The sequence below is a fragment of the Rhinoderma darwinii genome, chromosome 11 (assembly GCF_050947455.1).
Source record: "Rhinoderma darwinii isolate aRhiDar2 chromosome 11, aRhiDar2.hap1, whole genome shotgun sequence".
NCBI classification, from domain to species: Eukaryota; Metazoa; Chordata; class Amphibia; order Anura; family Rhinodermatidae; genus Rhinoderma; species Rhinoderma darwinii.
In genome coordinates this window covers 28221174-28239228 of record NC_134697.1, presented here as the reverse complement: position 1 = coordinate 28239228, position 18055 = coordinate 28221174, and the positions used below count along the sequence as shown (strand labels likewise).

General features: G+C 42.4%; 1 protein-coding gene across 3 annotated transcripts in view; it reads left to right on the top strand.

Annotated features, from left to right (window-relative positions):
- The window catches only part of CFAP46 (cilia and flagella associated protein 46), a 151717-nt gene extending 144381 nt beyond the window's left edge, over nucleotides 1-7336 (top strand). For all 3 annotated transcript variants that reach the window (XM_075843226.1, XM_075843225.1, XM_075843227.1), the window contains 4 exons: nucleotides 2844-2925; nucleotides 3741-3877; nucleotides 4078-4161; nucleotides 7080-7336. In XM_075843226.1, coding sequence (XP_075699341.1) covers nucleotides 2844-2925; nucleotides 3741-3877; nucleotides 4078-4161; nucleotides 7080-7207 — 431 coding nt within the window. In that variant the 3' untranslated portion in view covers nucleotides 7208-7336. The remainder of the gene's footprint in view (nucleotides 1-2843; nucleotides 2926-3740; nucleotides 3878-4077; nucleotides 4162-7079) is intronic.
- The last annotated feature ends 10719 nt before the right edge of the window (nucleotides 7337-18055 follow it).

Genomic DNA, 18055 nt, shown 5'->3' with positions numbered 1-18055 from the left:
TATCTTGTCTAATAAAATGGCACTAACATGCAGAGCAAAGGAGCAAAATTATAAGCTATTAACTAAGTGGTACAGATGTCCTGCACTTCTCCACCAAATGAATCCTTCAGTTCTCGAGGAATGTTGGAGATGTGTCACTAAGAGGAGGACTATGCTACACATATGGTGGGACTATACAGAACTCAGACCATTGTGGGATATGGTATTGTCTATACCAAAAATGTTCTATAAGCAATGGGATAGCTGGATAGCAGTAATACCCCCTGAACAGAAAATGCTCCTAGGGCTGGTATAATGGTTTAATTTGTAAATTGTGTTTAGTGGTGAAGGAAGTTTTTTTATTTTTTCCTTCTACCCTTTCTTTTCTCCCCTTGCAGGCATATTTTGGAGTTTTATATGTGTTGTTGCCTTTTCTTCATTTATAAAAGTTACTGTTTTGGTTGGTAAATATCAATTGGGATCACAAAATTGCAGAGTGGCCTGGGTCATGAGGCTCTTATCAAGCGACTGGTAACAAATATCAGTTGTGCTAAACCAATTAATACTCTTAAAGAGACTCTGTCACCACATTATAAGTGTCCTGTCTCCTACATAAGGAGATGGGCGCTATAATGTAGGTGATAGCAGTGCTTTTTATTTCGAAAAACGATCTATTTTTACCACGTTAGGAGCGATTTTAGCTTTATGCTAATTCGTTTCTTAATGCCCAAGTTGGCGAGTTTTTACTTTAGACCAAGTGGGCGTTGTACAGAGGAGTGTATGACGCTGACCAATTAGTGACCAATCAGCGTCATGCACGTCTCTCAATTCATTTAGTCAGTGCATAGTGACACTGCGTTGTCCACTATGTGCTGTCTTATACTGACATTAACGTTACTGAAGTGTTTAGACCGTGACTAGGCATTCCTTCCAGCCAGGGCGGGATGTCTATTCACAATCCCGGCACTTCGTTAACGTTTGTTTGGTATTTACAGCAGAGCAAAGCGTAATCTTGCGAGATCTTGCTGTAAATGACAGGTTACAGGGAGATTACGCTTGCTCTGCTGTAAGTACCAAACAAACGTCAAGGAAGTGCCGGGATTGTGAATAGACATCCCGTCCTGGCACTGTCTAAACACTTCAGTAACGTTAAAAGCCCAAATCCACTTGTGGTTATAGATAGCTTTTTCTCTTCTTTTATTAAGTAAGCGGCTGAATTAGAGCAGCCGTTGACTGCGGCTTGGTCTATAGGATTAGATAAATCTGCCCTATTGGTCGGTCACACTAGCCGGCTCACTTGTGTTTTATTGTTTGGATTGATCCTTATCAATACTGTATGTAAGCCTTTTTGTTCTGTCAGAGTCTTTTTTGTTATTTTTTTCCTTGCACTGTGGAGTATTTTAAATGAAGAAATTCAATAATAATAACAAATCTAAATGATAAAAAAAAAAAAAATATGTATTTGTTTACACTTCATTAAGATTCCCTAATATGTGCTATGTAGAATGGGGGACACAGGGATCAGGGCCGCAATCAGCCATTCAGGACACGGGGAAACTCTGTAGACCTACACACCCAGCATAGCTACCCAAATTCGGTCACTTTCAGGGAGTCACCATGATGCCATGCTTGGGAACAGTGAACAGCCTGAAATTATTTAGCCATTTAGTGTAATCGGAAGCAGGGACGTGGTATACCTTATTCACAAGGGCGTATTTCACGTCTGTGTGCTGTCCATTTTTTTCACGGACGCCAAATGGACCTATGAAAATCGATAGGGCTATTCAGATATGTGTTGTTTCACGCAGCGTGTGTCCATTGCGTGAAACTCACTGCATGTCCTATTTTGGGTGCGTTTTTGCGCACCACGCAGCCCATTGAAGTCAATGGGTGTGTGAAAAAAATGGGCAGCACACGGACGGGATTCACACAACAGGTGCTAAAGAAATGATGAGGGAAAAAACAAACCCTTGCATGTAGAAAACACAGACACGGATGTCACATGAAACTGCAACGCAAAAAAGCGCTGCATTTTTTACACGCGCAAAATGGACACGCTCGTGTGAATCTAGCCTAATAGTGTCAATGGTAGCAAATCATCTTCAATCATCTAAATATAAATATTTAACTTCCCATTTTTGGAAATATTATTTATTAAAATTCCCAAGTGGTTCAATGATTCCAGTGGTAATATATTGTAGCTATGCAGAGCAAGCTTACATTATTAACAGTACATGGAAAATGCATTAAGGTGGCCCAGGAGACCTAGTGCCATATATGCTTGTCCAGCAAAGACAAGATGTACAATGTATCTCACGTGGCAATCATCCTGTGTTCTATTCATAGTATATATACCTGTTCCTTATAGTCCTGTGTAGTATCAATATAACAAGTCCTTAGAGACACAGCTATGTGATAGCTTTTACACTTAGGATGAATATAAGTGATGAATTGTCCTGATCTCCGCAGAACTGACCTTCCCTAACAATACGCTGGTTCCATTAACCTGTCCTGGACTTTCAGTCAGTATAGTGACAGTCAAATGAATTATTATTATATAACACTTTCTCCTTTGACCATTCACTTTCCATAATGTGTAATAAATATTATGTATTTCTCATAAGATTGGAAATACTAAAAATCTGCCATTATCTGTAAAGAAATAAGCTGCAAAATGAGCTATTCGTCTGCCAAAAAGCAAGTCATTTATCAACAAGCGATAGTAATGTTGTAGTAGTTTTTTTTTTTTCCTTTTTAAGGCCATAGTTACGGGACCCTTATAAAATGCTGGACATGTGGCTGCTAGGAGTCCCCATCTCCTTGTGGAAATTGTTGAATATGTAGATGTGAATTTTCTTTTTTAGATTGCCAGCTAATGATTCTTTTGGATCAAGTGCGAACAAGTCGAAGTTTTTCAAGGCAATCCATGAATGATGTACAAAAAAGGTAAAAATTTAAATGCAACTTTTTTATTGAATAATTCTGTTGTTTTTTTTATTCATTATTAATTCATTGTCCAGTTTAGAAAACCCACTTTTATATACCCTATTAGGGATTTCTGAGGTCATAGTGGGGGGGAGGTCCACACTTCTTGGCCAGAGTGGAGAGCGGTTACAAAGAGTGTCTCTCCCTCTCTCTGGAGGACTTGTCCTGTCCTGCGTTGCACAGACAAACCATTTTTTCAATAAGTATAATGCTCAATTTGCCCTGTGGTGGCGCTGCAGAGAAATGTAACATTTACTGGCAGGTTTCCTCACAGATAACATCTGATCACTTAAGGGCTCAACGGAGGGGACACTTTGTGATCTGCTTATTATAAAGGGATCATTTAAACAAGTAGCTGTTGTCTAAGGGTCCTATTACACTCTCCGGCGCCCTTTTCCCGTACATTTCTATCATGTCAGCAGCGCTCCTCCCTGTTTACACAGGGAGATGTGCCTGCCACACCGATAGTATTTTAAGCTGCGTAAACGATACGATCAGCCGATGAACGAGCCTTTGCTTATTCATAAGCAAATCGTTGCCCTGTTTTGTGAACGCTCGTTTGCCTGATAATTGGCCGGTGTATAAGGGCCCTAAAGCTTTAAGATTGGTGAAAGATGTTCTCCATTAATGTAAGGTGTCCATGACAAGTATTCACCCACCCTTAGACTTTTTCATAACATGACCCGGCCCCCCAAAGAGTAGCCATCAATTTCTCTTCTGAGAATACCCCTCTAAATTATTGTGTCTAATGAATGTTTCCAATTCTATGTATCCAGTAAATCTTCCTTGTGGTTGGAACGACCTGTGGAAACCGCCCTTATGCTAAGCGTGGCGGGTGTGCGCTCTATAATGATGAACCAGTGGCATACACCTCCTGAGCAGAATGCCAAAAGACTGGAATACCTTTCAGAATGTGAGTGGTTTTATAGATCTCTCCCTCTCTCACTAGTGACAATGCATACATGTGGGGAGGTAAGATTTGAACCCTAAATTGTGCAAAACCAAAATGTTTTTCCCACAGAAATTATTTTTGTGTGTCCACCATGTTTTATTTAGTTATATTTGATGTTCTTTATCTTCACTTGTTCCATGAAAATTCATTTATCTCGTCAGATTTGTTAGCTCTCGGCAAGACGACGGGGCAAACACTACATATTCCGAGAAAACTAGAAAGCGACTCTGAAATCAAAGTGAACGGTAAGTAACTGCTCCTGCACAAGATTACTTGAACCACACATTGAACGGTGTACATTCAGTGGTAGTAGTAGTAGTACCTTTATCATACAAAGCAAAAATAGGTGGACATCGTCAAGCAATGGGAGAGGCTAATAAATAACTATTCAGATAAATTGTGGTGTTAAGGCCCCTTTACATCTGCCGATATTCGGCCGGTGCAGCGAGCGCCGATCAACGAGACATCGTTGATCGGCGCTCGTTTGCTCTTGTCACACGGAGCTATGTATGGGGATGAGTGGTCGTTGCTCCGATCTCTCGTCCCCATACATTATTATCACATTGGCAGCACGTTTCCCTGTTTACACAGGGAGATGAGCTGCCGACAACGATCATATTTCACTTTTTTAAAACTATACGGCCAGCAGATTGCTCGTTCATCTGCTGATCGCTGCCATGTTTACACAGGGCAATTATCGGGAACAGGCGTTATATGAATGCTTGTCTGCCCGATAATTGCCCAGTGTAAAAGGGCCTTTAGTCATCACAGCGACCATTCAAAAAAAAGAACAAAGATAAAAATAGTGACTGATGGGCTTGTTTGCTATGAGCTACTTTTGCAGCATTATTTTCTGTAATTTCTCACAGTATTTTGCACGTATTAAAAAAAAAAATTCTGGTGCATCGTATAATAAAAAGTTCTCCAACTTTGTAATAAACTTTGCATATCAATTCCAGAATCCTAAACATGGCTTGAAAGTTAGGCCCTGTACAGAGTTTTTGGCGCTGATTTTGATGCGAAAATCAGCGGCAAAAAACGACCTAAATCGCCCCCCTATTGATTTCAATGGGAGGCAGAGGTGTTGTGTCCCCGGGCGGCTTTTGGCCGCTTGCGGGCAAAAAAAATCATTGTGTCCTTTCTTGCCGCGGTTTCCGTCTCTGACCTTTTTTGTCTGCAGTCCTTGCATAAGCCTCAAAATTGGCCTCAAAATTCCTGATGGAATTCTGATGCAGACTTTTTCTGCTGCAAAAAAACGTGTGAACAGGGCCTTATAGTAAATGTCGTTGTTTTTTTTTTTGTTTTTTGCATCTACAAAAATTAAGCAACTTTGCAAATAGTCTTTCATTTTATTTTATTAATTCTACCATTTTGTGTACACAGATCCTATACATGAATAGATCTCTCCCTCTACATGGCTACAGACTACAAAAAAGCTATTACTGTATACATGAATTAGTAGGATATATTTGATTAAGACTATTTGTGGAGTTGCTTTATTTTTTTTGCATTGGAGCAACAACTTTTCATTGTGCAATGTATAAGCCTTTTTTACAGCAGTTGATGGGTTCAAAACGATTCATATCTTTATTTATCAGAGTACAGACATTTTTTTTAAAACTGCTTAAGGCTAACCTGTGACTGGCCTAAAGAGGTAGTGTCAAGACGGACATTTATGGCATATCCTTAGGATATGCCATAAATGTCTGGTGAATGTGGGTCCCACCTCTGATACCCGCACGCATTTCCCAAACAGGGGTCCCCCGGCCCACCTGTTGAAGCGGCCACTGGCTGCCACATCCAGACAAAGCACAAGTGCACAGCAGGACAGTTTTTTCGGAGACGGACGAGATCGCTGAGCTATGCTACTTTCATAACTCCAATTCACTTCTATGTCTGCTGTGCACTGACGATCTGCCTGGAGGCGGCGATAAGACGGAACACGGTCGGGAGACGACTGTTCGAGAGTAAGGGTATGTGCACACGTAAACTGCATTTACGTCTGAAATTACGGAGTAGTTTTCAGGAGAAAACAGCTCCATAATTGCAGACGTAATTGCTCCTCCTCACATTTTGCGAGGCGTCATTGACGGCCGTAATTTAGAGCTGTTCTTCATTGAATTCAATGAAGAACGGCTCAAATTATGTTTCAAAGAAGTGTCCTGCACTTCTTTGACGAGGCAGTCAAGTTACGCGTCGTCGTTTGACAGCTGTCAAACGACGACGCGTAAATGACAGGTCGTCGGCTCAGTACGTCGGCAAACCCATTCAAATGAATGCGCAGATGTTTGCCGACATATTGTAGCCGTATTTTCAGGCGTAAATCGAGGCATAATACGCCTCGTTTACGCTTGAAAATAGGTCGTGTGAACCCAGCCTTAGCTCTGTGTCCCAGAGGTGGGATCCGCATCTATTAGACAATTTTGACGTATTCTGTGGATATGCCATAAATGTATTTTCCTGCATATAACAGAACAGGAGAAGCTGAGGAGATTAATATAAGGGTTTGTTGAACATTATTCAGTATAATTAGTATTTGATTAATTTAAATTCATGCATTTTCTATTCTTAGGAGTCCAGTGGACTGTCTCACTCAATGATTGAAAGACTTCCCTGTGTAAGTGTGTGGGTATGTTCACACGGCAGCCTCCGTTACGGCTGAAATGATGGAGCTGTTTTCAGGAGAAAACAGCTCCGGAATTTCAGCCGTAATGGCATGTGCAGGCGCTTTTCGCTGCGTCCATTACGGACGTAATTGGAGCTGTTTTTCCATGGAGTCAAGGGAAAACGGTTCCAATTACGTCTCAAGAAGTGACAGGCACTTCTTTGACGCGGCCGTCTTTTTTACGCGCCGTCTTTTGACAGCGGCGCGTAAAAAAATGACCATCGGCACAGAACATCGTAAAGCTCATTCAAATGAATGGGCAGATGTTTGCCGACGCTTTGGAGCCGTATTTTCGGACGTAAACGCCCGAATTACGTCCGTAAATAGGGTGTGTGAACCCAGCCTGTCAATCGCTGAGTAGGACCGCCCACTGGACTCCTTTGGCCAGAAAGACCAGGGATTTAAATAAATAAAAGGCAAAAAAGCCTACCGGTAATTTTTTTTATTGTCCTGTCCTTATATATCATAGTAAATAATTGTTTTTCATTCTTGCTATAGAAGAAGACAATTCTTTGGACGCACATGATGAAGCTGTGCAGAGCCCCCGTGATGCTAGGCTTCTTCTTGGAGACCCGTCCCCATATAGCTATATTCTGTACGGCCTACCCAATATGGTTGTGATGTGAGCTTCCTTGCTTTCATAAAACTTTGTAGCAATAGACTAAACATGTATATTGGTGACTAGGGAGGTTGAGCGGACATTACTTTTGTAATTGAAAACATAATCTTTAAAACAATTAAATAGATCAAAGCCACGGCTGCTCTGAATGACTGGAATTTTAACGCCATAATCCAACACATTTTCTTTTATTTATAGCAGTCTACCAAATTGTGCATGTTAAAACCAATGAATATAAATATTTTTTTACAGTTCTTTAGTACCATGTATGGGATATTAATTAAAAAAGAATTCTGTGTTCTGCAACCAAGTATCTGTGACTTTTTATCTGTGAGAAACGTTGACCACAAACTGCACAACGCGTGTATTAATGGAGGGAAATATTATAGTTACATAATATTAAGTCATCATTTCATGAGCACATGAGGTTAACCCTTTCCCTGGGAGATAGTCTTCTACCCAGGAAACCAACGGAGCGTTTTTTTTTCCCCCCCTTTTTGTTGTTTGCCGTATTTCAAAATACATAACTTTCTTTTTTTTTCTGAAGACTTAGGACTCATGCCCACGAACATATTTTTGTCCTCCCGTAAATACCGGCGTAAATACGGGTCCTTGGTCACACGTATTCGACCCGTATTGCACCAGTATTTACCGACCCGTGCCCGTAAATACGGGTCCGGTGTCACCAGTATTCCACCCGTATTTACGGGCACTTTTTTCGCTGCAAAATTGCACTGCACTAATTGGCAGCCCCTTCTCTCTCTCTCTCTCAGTGCAGGATAAAGAGAAGGGGCAGCCCTTTCCGCAGTAAAAGTAAAAGAAATTCATACATACCCCGGCCGTTGTCTTGGTGACGCGTCCCTCTCGACTTCCAGTCCGACCTCCCTTGATGACGCGACAGTCCATGTGACCGCTGCTGCCTGTGATTGGCCTGTGATTAGCTGCAGCGGTCACATGGGATGAAACATCATCCCGGGAGGCCGGACTGGAGGAAGAAGAAGAAGAAGAGTTCTGGGTAAGTTAACTTTTAATACTATTAACTCCAGCGGTAGTCACTGTCCCAGGTGCTGAGAGTTACGGCCGATCAGTTAACTCTTTCAGCACCCTGGACAATGACTATCCCCTGACGTCGCCTAGCAACGTTCCCGTAATTACGGGTGCACACACGTAGCGAACCGTAATTACGGGAGCCCCATAGACTTCTATGGGCCTGCCCGTGCCATTATTACGGCCTGAAATAGGACATGTTCTATATTTTTCAACGGCCCGGGCACCTTCCCGTAAGCATACGGGAAGGTACCCGTGGCCAATAGAAGTCTATGGGCCCGTAATTACGTATAACTAACATAATAACTTTATTCTGCAGGTTGGTTTTGAGATAGCCCCTAATGAAGACAGGGGCTTTCCATATGCACTGAAGACATATGGGGTTCCAAACTCGGCACTTACTCCATCAGTCAGAGAGGGGAGACGCCCCGTAAACAGGTCAGCGATCAGCCCCGTAAACAGGGCAGCGATCAGCCCCGTAAACAGGGCAGCGATCAGCCCCGTAAACAGGGCAGTGATCAGCCCCGTAAACAGGGCAGCGATCAGTCCGACATACCAGCAAACACTCATTTGTCGGCTGATTTAATTTTTTATGTGGCCTGAAAAAAGGTCACATGTTGGCAGCACATCTCCCCGTCTGAACGGGATGTGCTGCCGACCAGATGCAAATGTATCGGATAGTACGATACTAATAACGAACGTTCGTCCCCATACATTTCCATCATTGCTCCGTTTAAATAAAGCAAACAAGTGCCGATCCACATGCTGCATTGTCGATCGGCGCTCGTTTACCAGGTAGAATGCTGGGTAAAAGGGCCTTTAGTTTCTGAAGCCGGACCCACTGCTAAGAACTGTAAAGGATTTGCATTGGTGAGACACCCCTTTAAGAAAAGCACCATATTATCCCACAGTTTTTTTTTATTCCTAATTAATTTGCAAAGTATTTTACATGTGACGACCTTTTAAAAGAAAACATTTTATCTGAGTACAAAGTTTAATCTATTAATCTGTTCTGCCTGCGATTGATTGAGTCCTTATCACTATTTCACTGCAGTCCAATCTCTTGATCAGGAGACAACTTGTATCGCCTCACAAAGCTTTCTCGCCTTCATTCTACCCACTGTCATTTCCACTTTATAACATCAATACATTTAGGAGATTTTTATTCTTTTTAAGCACTGTTAAATCCAGACCTCTGACTTCCCCTATGATGTGGACCGGTGCGCCTGAGACTCATGATACACATAAAAGACATGCTCGCTCTATTTTAGCTGCCTCTGAATATCTTACAAATTTGGGTTTTCATGTGGCCACTAATTCTACTGATTTTATAGAAAAGAGGATTAGTTTACGGTTCAAGATCGTAAACACCCATTAACCCCTTCCTGAAATTTGTCGTATGGATACGTCATGAAAAGCCAATGCGTCCCACATTTTGCTGTATTCATACAGCAAATGGATGACATGGACTCAGAAGCTGAGTCCGTGTCATCATCCCCTGGTGTCAGCTGAATGTTACAGCTGACAGCCTGGGGTAATGGCGGGGATCGAAGTTATCTTCGATCCCCGCCATTAACCCCCTATTACTGGCCTACCGGTCTGCCTAGTACGGAAGCTGTTAAGATCCCGCCCTGAGGCAGGGCCTAAAAGGCTTTCGTAGCCGCCGGCAAGATAGCGCCAGTTCAGGAGCTGAGCTGGCATCATCAGCGGTGGTCAGCTGTATGTTACAGCTGACATCCATCTGTAATGGCAGGAATCGGCTACTCCGATTACTGCCATTTATCCCTTAGATGCAGCGATTGCAGGGTTGCCGACTGTTGCTGTGGCAACAGGAGGCCTAAAAATTGCCTCCTGCTCTGCCATTACGGAAGCTGATTAGGCCCCACCCAGAAGCCTTAGCGGCTTTCTGTCAGTGAACAACTGACAGATCTAATACATTGCACTAGATAGGTAGTGCAATGTGTTAGAAAAAAAAAAACAGACCATTGGAGCTTCAGGTCCCCTAGTGGGACTTAAAAAAAAAAAAGTGTAATAAAAGTTGTAAAAAGTAAAATAAAAGTTTCAAGTAATAAAATAAAACACAATTGCCCTTTTTCCCTTATCAAGTCCTTTATTATTGAAAAAATAAATAAACCATACAAACCTATAAAAACTACAGCTCGTCTCGCAAAAAACAAGCCCTCATACAACTCCTTAGAAGAAAAAATTAAAAAGTTAGGATTCTCACAACTTGGTGACAGAAAAAATACATTCTTTTTACAAAAGTAATTTTATTGTGCAAAAAGTTGTAAAACATAAAAAAAAAGTGCTATAAATTAGATATCACCGCAATTGTACTGGCTCGCAGAATAAAGTTAACATGTAATTTATAACGCATGGTGAACGCTGTATAAAAAAAACTATGCCAGAATTGCTGTTTTTTGGTCACCTTGCATCCCAAAAAATAGGATAAAAGTGATCAAAAAGTCGCATGTACCCCAAAATGGTACCAATAATAACTACAGCTCGTCCCGGCAAAAACAGCCCCCATACCACTACGTCTATGAAAAAATAAAATTAGTTAAGGCTCCAATAAGTCAGGAAATAAAAATATGCAGTTGTGCCGGGCCGAGGGAAACATTTCTTCTGTTTCAAGAGGCGATTTATCAAGGCCCTAAAATTAGGGAACCAAGAAGGGAAGGGCCCAAACATATCCGCTGGAAGTGAAGGCACCCGTATTATACCAGGACAACACTTCCCAGCAAAATTCCCTCAACTTTAAAGTTGCGGAGTGTGGACCAAAAGGGGGATAAGAAAAGACCATCTGGGGGCGTGGCTAGCGGGCAAGATGGTCGGACGCGCCTGAGCTGCTCTCCAGGGGACCGCTGCATATCCTGCCATAATCCTGAGCTGACAGCATGTTCTGGTGGTACTGAGTGACCGGAACAGGACCACTATACCCCTGACTATCCCCGGGCCGACTTTGAAGCGTCTACCCGCTTACAGCACCGAGCACTCACCGAGTGAAGTACGGACTGCATGCAGCTGCGGCCTAGCTGTCCCCACTGAGCGCTACCTCCAACAGGGAAATCATGCACCGCACTGCTCACATCCTGTCTGCTCTGCCTGAGGCCTTGAACCGACACATCACAGCAGGAGCTGTTGTTACAACAGGTACCGGACACTCACCCTTCAGGGACTGGGCTATTATTGAGTGCATGGCATAGCACATCGCGACGGGATTGTGAAAACAGAGGTGGGGCGCAGAGGGGTGAAAGAGGAGGCCGAGATCCTGAGAAATGCTGTAGTATTGACCAGCACTAACCTACTTTAACCCAGTGATCCTCAGTAATAGCAACAGGAGGAATAACCAGGAAAGTCAATTAAGTCCTAGATCCATTGTCATTTGGGCCTTCCTAAAATTAGCAAGGAGTATTCGATAGGCCTGACTAGCCTGTCTCATCCTCAGCTGCGCAGATCTTCTGCACTTTGGAGCTTCATTCGTTACGCTGCTACTCTACAAGATCACCTTGATAATCTAACGCTAGCTGCTTACTTCTTAAATAAACAACATGCACAGATCTAAACTTCAACCCGCTATGGATAAATTGAAAGAATATGCTCATACAGACAACGACGACACTACCTCCACTCCTCGTGCAACACGTTCCACGCAGGGAAAAACGCGAGATGGCGACTCCCAATCACGGGATAACACTGAACCTGAGATGGATCCCGAACCTACTTTACGCCAAGTATCTGCTCAATTGCTGGCGGCCATAAACACCTGTAAAACCTCGCTGACAGGTAAAATTGATGAAATAAAGAGCGACGTCACCTTATTACGACAAGGTATGCAAAACCTGCGGGGTCGCATTGGAGAAATAGAAGACAGAGTCTCCCGGACGGAGGATAAGATTCGTCCAATGATAGCTACACTCTCCTCCACCACTCGTAAATTGGAAGCCGAGCACTCCAAAATGGACGATCTAGAAAATAGAATGCGTCGCAATAACCTGCGCATTATTGGCCTTCCTGAGAAAACAGAGGGGCAAACCCCGGAATCCTTCGTTGAAACATGGCTTAAAACCACCTTAGGAGACACGTCCTTCTCATCATGCTTTATTGTTGAAAGAGCACACAGAGTCCCAGCCAAACCTCCTCCGGGCGCAAGTCCTCGACCATTTTTGGCTAGACTGCTAAATTATAGGGACCTGGATACGGTTCTCCGCCTTGCTCGTCTGAAGGGACCGTTAAAGCACAACAACTCAACCGTCTCTATATTTCCTGATTTTTCCGCTGAGTTGCAGAAGCAGCGTGCCACTTTTATCGAAGCGAAGAGGAAATTTCGTGATCGTGGCATTCCTTACTCGATGTCTTATCCAGCTCGTCTCCGAATTGTGGCCGATGGGAAGGTGATCTTCCTGCATACTCCAGGAGAGGCGACTGAATGGCTCCAGATGCATCAGCCTCCACCTTGATTAGGACGCTGGGTGATGTACTGCATATATGAGGGTATTGCGGGATGTATTACCATTCATTTTACAATTTAATCTCCTCCTTACTAGGGGAGTAAGAATACAGGGGAAATATTTCTATATAGATGGCCGAGAGTCATCTATCTCACAATACAGTGACACAAAATGCCCTTCTGTATAACACACATCCTGAGCTATAGAACACTTAGGCCGACATTCATTCCTTTTATATTAAGGTCTCACGGTTACTCACACCGAATATGCTCTGTCACATGTCTGACAATATCATGGTCAGACATTCCCCATTTATCTTAAAGTTCAACCCTGATGCAACACCTTGTTAGGGTTCTTATGTTTTTGTTCCTCAATAATACCCTGATATGGTATTATGTTCTAATGTTATTAGCCTATGTCGCAAGTCAACTCAATGTCTCTTATGGTCATTTTAATGTCCTGTATATATGCACTTACTGTCTCTATTGGTTTTCATGGCTCAAACCTTAAAATGTGTATCATGGAATGTGCGTGGTCTGGGAATAAACGTGCATCAGTGTTCTCCCACTTGAGGCGATCCAGCCCCCATGTCATTGGTTTACAGGAGACCCACCTCACCTCCGAAAAATCAGATTATTTAAAGAAACCCTGGATTCAATGGTCCTGCCATTCATATCATACCTCTTACTCCAGGGGGGTATCAATTCTTATACATAGATCTATACGATGGAACCCCATTCAGACCCGTAGAGACCCTGAGGGAAGATTTGTTTTTGTATATGCGGAGATTGACACCAAACCGTATGTGCTTATATGTCTTTACAATCCACCGCAAGCGAATTTGTACGTAATCCAAGCGGCTATTACTTTTGCACATCAATTCCCGACCTCCTTTATCCTATGTATGGGGGATTTCAACCAGGTTATGCACTTATCTCTAGATAGATTTGGAGCTTCCTCATCCCCACTCACCTCTAATCCTACTCCTTTATGTCGGCTGATGGATAGTGTGGGGTGGATCGACCTCTGGAGGACTCACCATCAGGGAGAGGTGGAGTACACTTGTCATTCGACAGGACGACACACATTATCTAGGATAGATTATTGTTTTGGGTCCCCTAATGTATCTATTTACGTCTCTCAGATTGCACATGATGTTAGGGGTATATCTGACCATAGCCCAATATTACTCCATTTGACATTTCCAGACAGATGTATACTGACCAACTGGAAGTTTCATCCCTTCTGGTTAAAACTAATTGATTCGTCGGATCGCATACCAGATCAGATTGATCAATTTTTACAAATCAATGATTCGTCACTAACACATACATTACGCTGGGACTCGTTCAAGGCGTACTTTAGAGGTTGTTTGAGATCGTCCATATCATATATTAAAAAAACCGCAGCTCGGGTGGAGAGGGAGTTGGAGGAACAGGTCTTGGCAGCTGAAACTCAATATGTTGCAGACCCCACTGATACTCACAAAATGGCCTGGTTAAGTCTGACTCAATTATATAAAAGACAGCTTCATCTTAAATCTAAGCGTAAACTATTCTTTACCAAACAATATTATTTTGAAATGGGGAACCAATCTCGTCAATTACTGGCCCATCTTGTTAGACAAGCTAATGGGACTAACTCAGTGTTGGGAATTCGAGACTCTGGCGGATCAATTATTACGGAAGCGGAGCGCATTACATCTCGATTTAAAGAATTCTATACTGAGTTGTATAGTTCCTCCACCTCTCATTCTAAGGCCGATAGTTTAGAATACCTAAATGATCTCACATTTCCAACTCTATCACCTGAACAGCAATCTATGTTAGACGCCCCCTTTACACTCGAAGAAATACAAGAGGCCATCAGTGATATGGCTATCAACAAATCCCCTGGACCGGATGGCCTTCCAATTGAGATCTACAATAGATACATGGATAACATAGCCCCATTTTTACTAGAAACCCTTAGCCAGGCGTCCCAACTACATGCTCTCCCTTCTACGTTCTATGACGCTACTATTATAGTTCTTTTAAAACCAGGTAAAGACCCTCTGGATTGTGGTTCATATCGACCTATATCGTTAGTCAATGTAGACTATAAAATACTGACAAAATTATTAGCTAAAAGACTGAATGGTGTTATCCTTTCCATCATACATGCAGATCAGACTGTATTTATGCCAGGGAAATCTACTAGCATTAATATTAGGAAGGTACAGGCCATTACACAATTGGGTAGGGCACATGATATGCAGTGGGCAATTGCCTCTTTGGATACCATGAAGGCTCTGTCTGGAACGCTTTGGCTTCGGTCCTCAATTTCGTCAATGGGTTGAGTTAATATATAAATCCCCTAAGGCTAATGTGGTGGTCAATAACGTCCCTTCTCTTCCCTTCTCCCTTTTTAGAGGTACCCGACAGGGATGTCCCCTATCACCAGCTCTGTTTGCTATTGCCATAGAGGCACTGGCGATTAGGCTTCGAGCCTCCCCGGATCTTACTGGTATAAGCTGGAAGGGTAGAACTTCTGTGGTAGGCCTATACGCAGACGATATGGTCCTTTTTCTAGATAACCCAAACTCCTCGTTCCATGTGGCAGCAAAGCTACTTGACAAATTTTCACAGTATTCAGGACTGAAGGTTAACTGGCAGAAGTCGGCCATTTTATATACAGCTAGACTCCCGACTCCAGACCCGTCTATGTCACAATATGGCCTTGAAACTGTCTCTAGTTTTAAATATTTAGGCATACCTATAGTACAGGATCATAACCAGACCCGAGATACATCATTAACCCCATTGTTAAATAAGGTTGGTGAAAAATTTAAAAAATGGTCTAAACTACCGTTATCTGTGGCAGGTCGTATTAACTTAGTCAAGATGGTGATTCAGCCTCAATGTAACTATACATTGCAACATATGCCTGTTGTAGTCCCATATCGTTCTTTAAATCCCTTAACACCTTAATCATACAATTCATATGGGGCTCCTCCAGGTCTAAACTCAATTTGGCCACATTACAACGACCAAAAAGTGAAGGGGGAATGGTCTTGACGGATTTTTACTTGTACTACCTGGCTGGTCAACTTCGCAATATCCGGGATTGGATGCGAGATTCACCTCTGTCTGACACAGATTATTACCTAGCTTCCCTGGTTATGGGACGTATCCTGATCAGTTTCCTGGAATACCCTAAGTTTACTCCCCATACTGAACTACTTCCTATGCATGTTCTGGCACTGGCGGTTTGGCGTGCATCCAAAAAATTACTCACACTGATACGGTTCCAGAGATTCCTCTGTGGCATAATCCTACATTACCACATATTCAATTATTGGACGATATACGGGGGTGGCAAGATATGGGCATTGCTTGTTTGGGAGATATGTATGATAATGGTTTGATACTTACATTCCTACAGGTCAAGGAAACGCATCAAACTCCTGACTTGCAATGGTTTAAATATCTGCAGTTACGCCATGCCATACAGACTCAATTCCCACCTCATTCCTCACTCATATCAGCATACCCTCTTATTGGCATACTAAAATCACAAGGTCCTAAGGGTCTTATTTCGGCTCTATATACCCATCTGATTCTAGCTAAAATCAATTCTGCTCCACTTCCGGTTCTGACTAAATGGAAATCGCAAATACCAGACCTTTCTTCGGAAGATCTGACTAACATCTTACACTCACACTTAACAGTATCCCCGGCTATAAATAATAAACTTATTCAGTTATATATATCATACACCAAGCTTATCTCACCCCGGCTAGATTACACCGTATGGGCAGACTACCCACTTCAGCATGCCATAGATGTGGGCAACTAGAAGCAGATTTTTGGCACCTAATGTGGGAATGTTCATTCATATCGATATTTTGGACAAAGGTTTATGACGTTATTACTCCATTATTGCCTAGCCCTCTATTGTTCTCCCCGAAAATAGCTTTACTGGGACTCATAGACGAAGAACACTGGACACATCACACTGGTATCTTTATAAAAGAAATTTTATTTCTAGCTAGGAAGACAATAGCTATACATTGGATGGCAGACACAGCTCCATCAATAGCCTCGTGGAAATCGCTGGTTGATACTGTTGTTACTTACGAACAACTGGTATATTTCCACAGGGGCTGTCCAGACAAATTTCAGGGAGTGTGGGGTCAGTGGTTGGATGTCAGGGCCGTTAGCCCTCATATCATGGCGAGATAAATCAACTTCCATACTCCCAAGTAAGATATGAGATATTGATAATGTCCATGATGTTATAATGCGACATAGGCGACTTGTTGTTTTGTTCTATTTGGTTAACGTTTTCGGTTAATGCATACGAAATAAATTAATAACACTCCTGCATTTCCTTATATGGTCGGCAATTGGAAGTTCTGTTAACATATTACATATGAATATGTCAATGTTGATATCTAAGCTGTATATGCAATGTCATTGCTGATACTGTCATGTATTATCCAATTGCTGAAATACCTTGTATGTGATATTTTGAATAAAAAAAAAAAAGAAAAGACCATCTATTAGTGCGACACTGACCTGTGCAGAAAGGATTGCTTCACAGCCTAACAAACATCTATGGATTATTTTATTGCTTTTTTTACCCCATTATTATAGGACCTGACTATGCCCCTGATGTACTCTGCCCAGCTTGCATATGCCCCCACATTATTAACTGAAATACCAGTAAAACTCCAAACAAAACTACTACCAAGCAAAATCTGCGCTTCAAAAGCCAAATGGAGCACCCTCCCTTCTGAGCCCTACAGTGTGCCCAAACAGCTGTTTACTTCCACATATATGGCATCACCATACCTAGGAGAACCCGTTTAACAATTTTTGGGGTGTGTGTCTCCAGTGGCACAAGCTGGGCACAACATATTTGCCACTGAAATGGCATATCTAGGGAAAAATTGCAATTTTTACTTTGCACCATCCGCAGCACATTTATTAATGGAAAATACCTTTGGGGGTGAAAATGCTCACTACACCCCTTAATAAATGCTATGAGGGGTGTCGTTTCTAAAATGGGGTCACTTCTCAGAAGTTTATTTTATTCTTTAACATCAGAGCCCTGCAATTGTGAACCAATACTGTGTAAGTCGCCAAATTTGGCCTTAATTTCGCATGGTACTCTTTCACTCCTGAGCTTGGTCGAATGTCCAGGCAAAAGATTAGGGCCACATGTAAGGTGTTTCTAAAACCGGGAAACAAAGCATAATAATTAGAGAGCTGTCTTGTTATGGTGGTACAAGCTGGGCACCACATATTGGCATATCTATGGAAAAAAAAATCCCAATTTCACTCTGCAACATCGAGTGCACACTAATTTCTGCA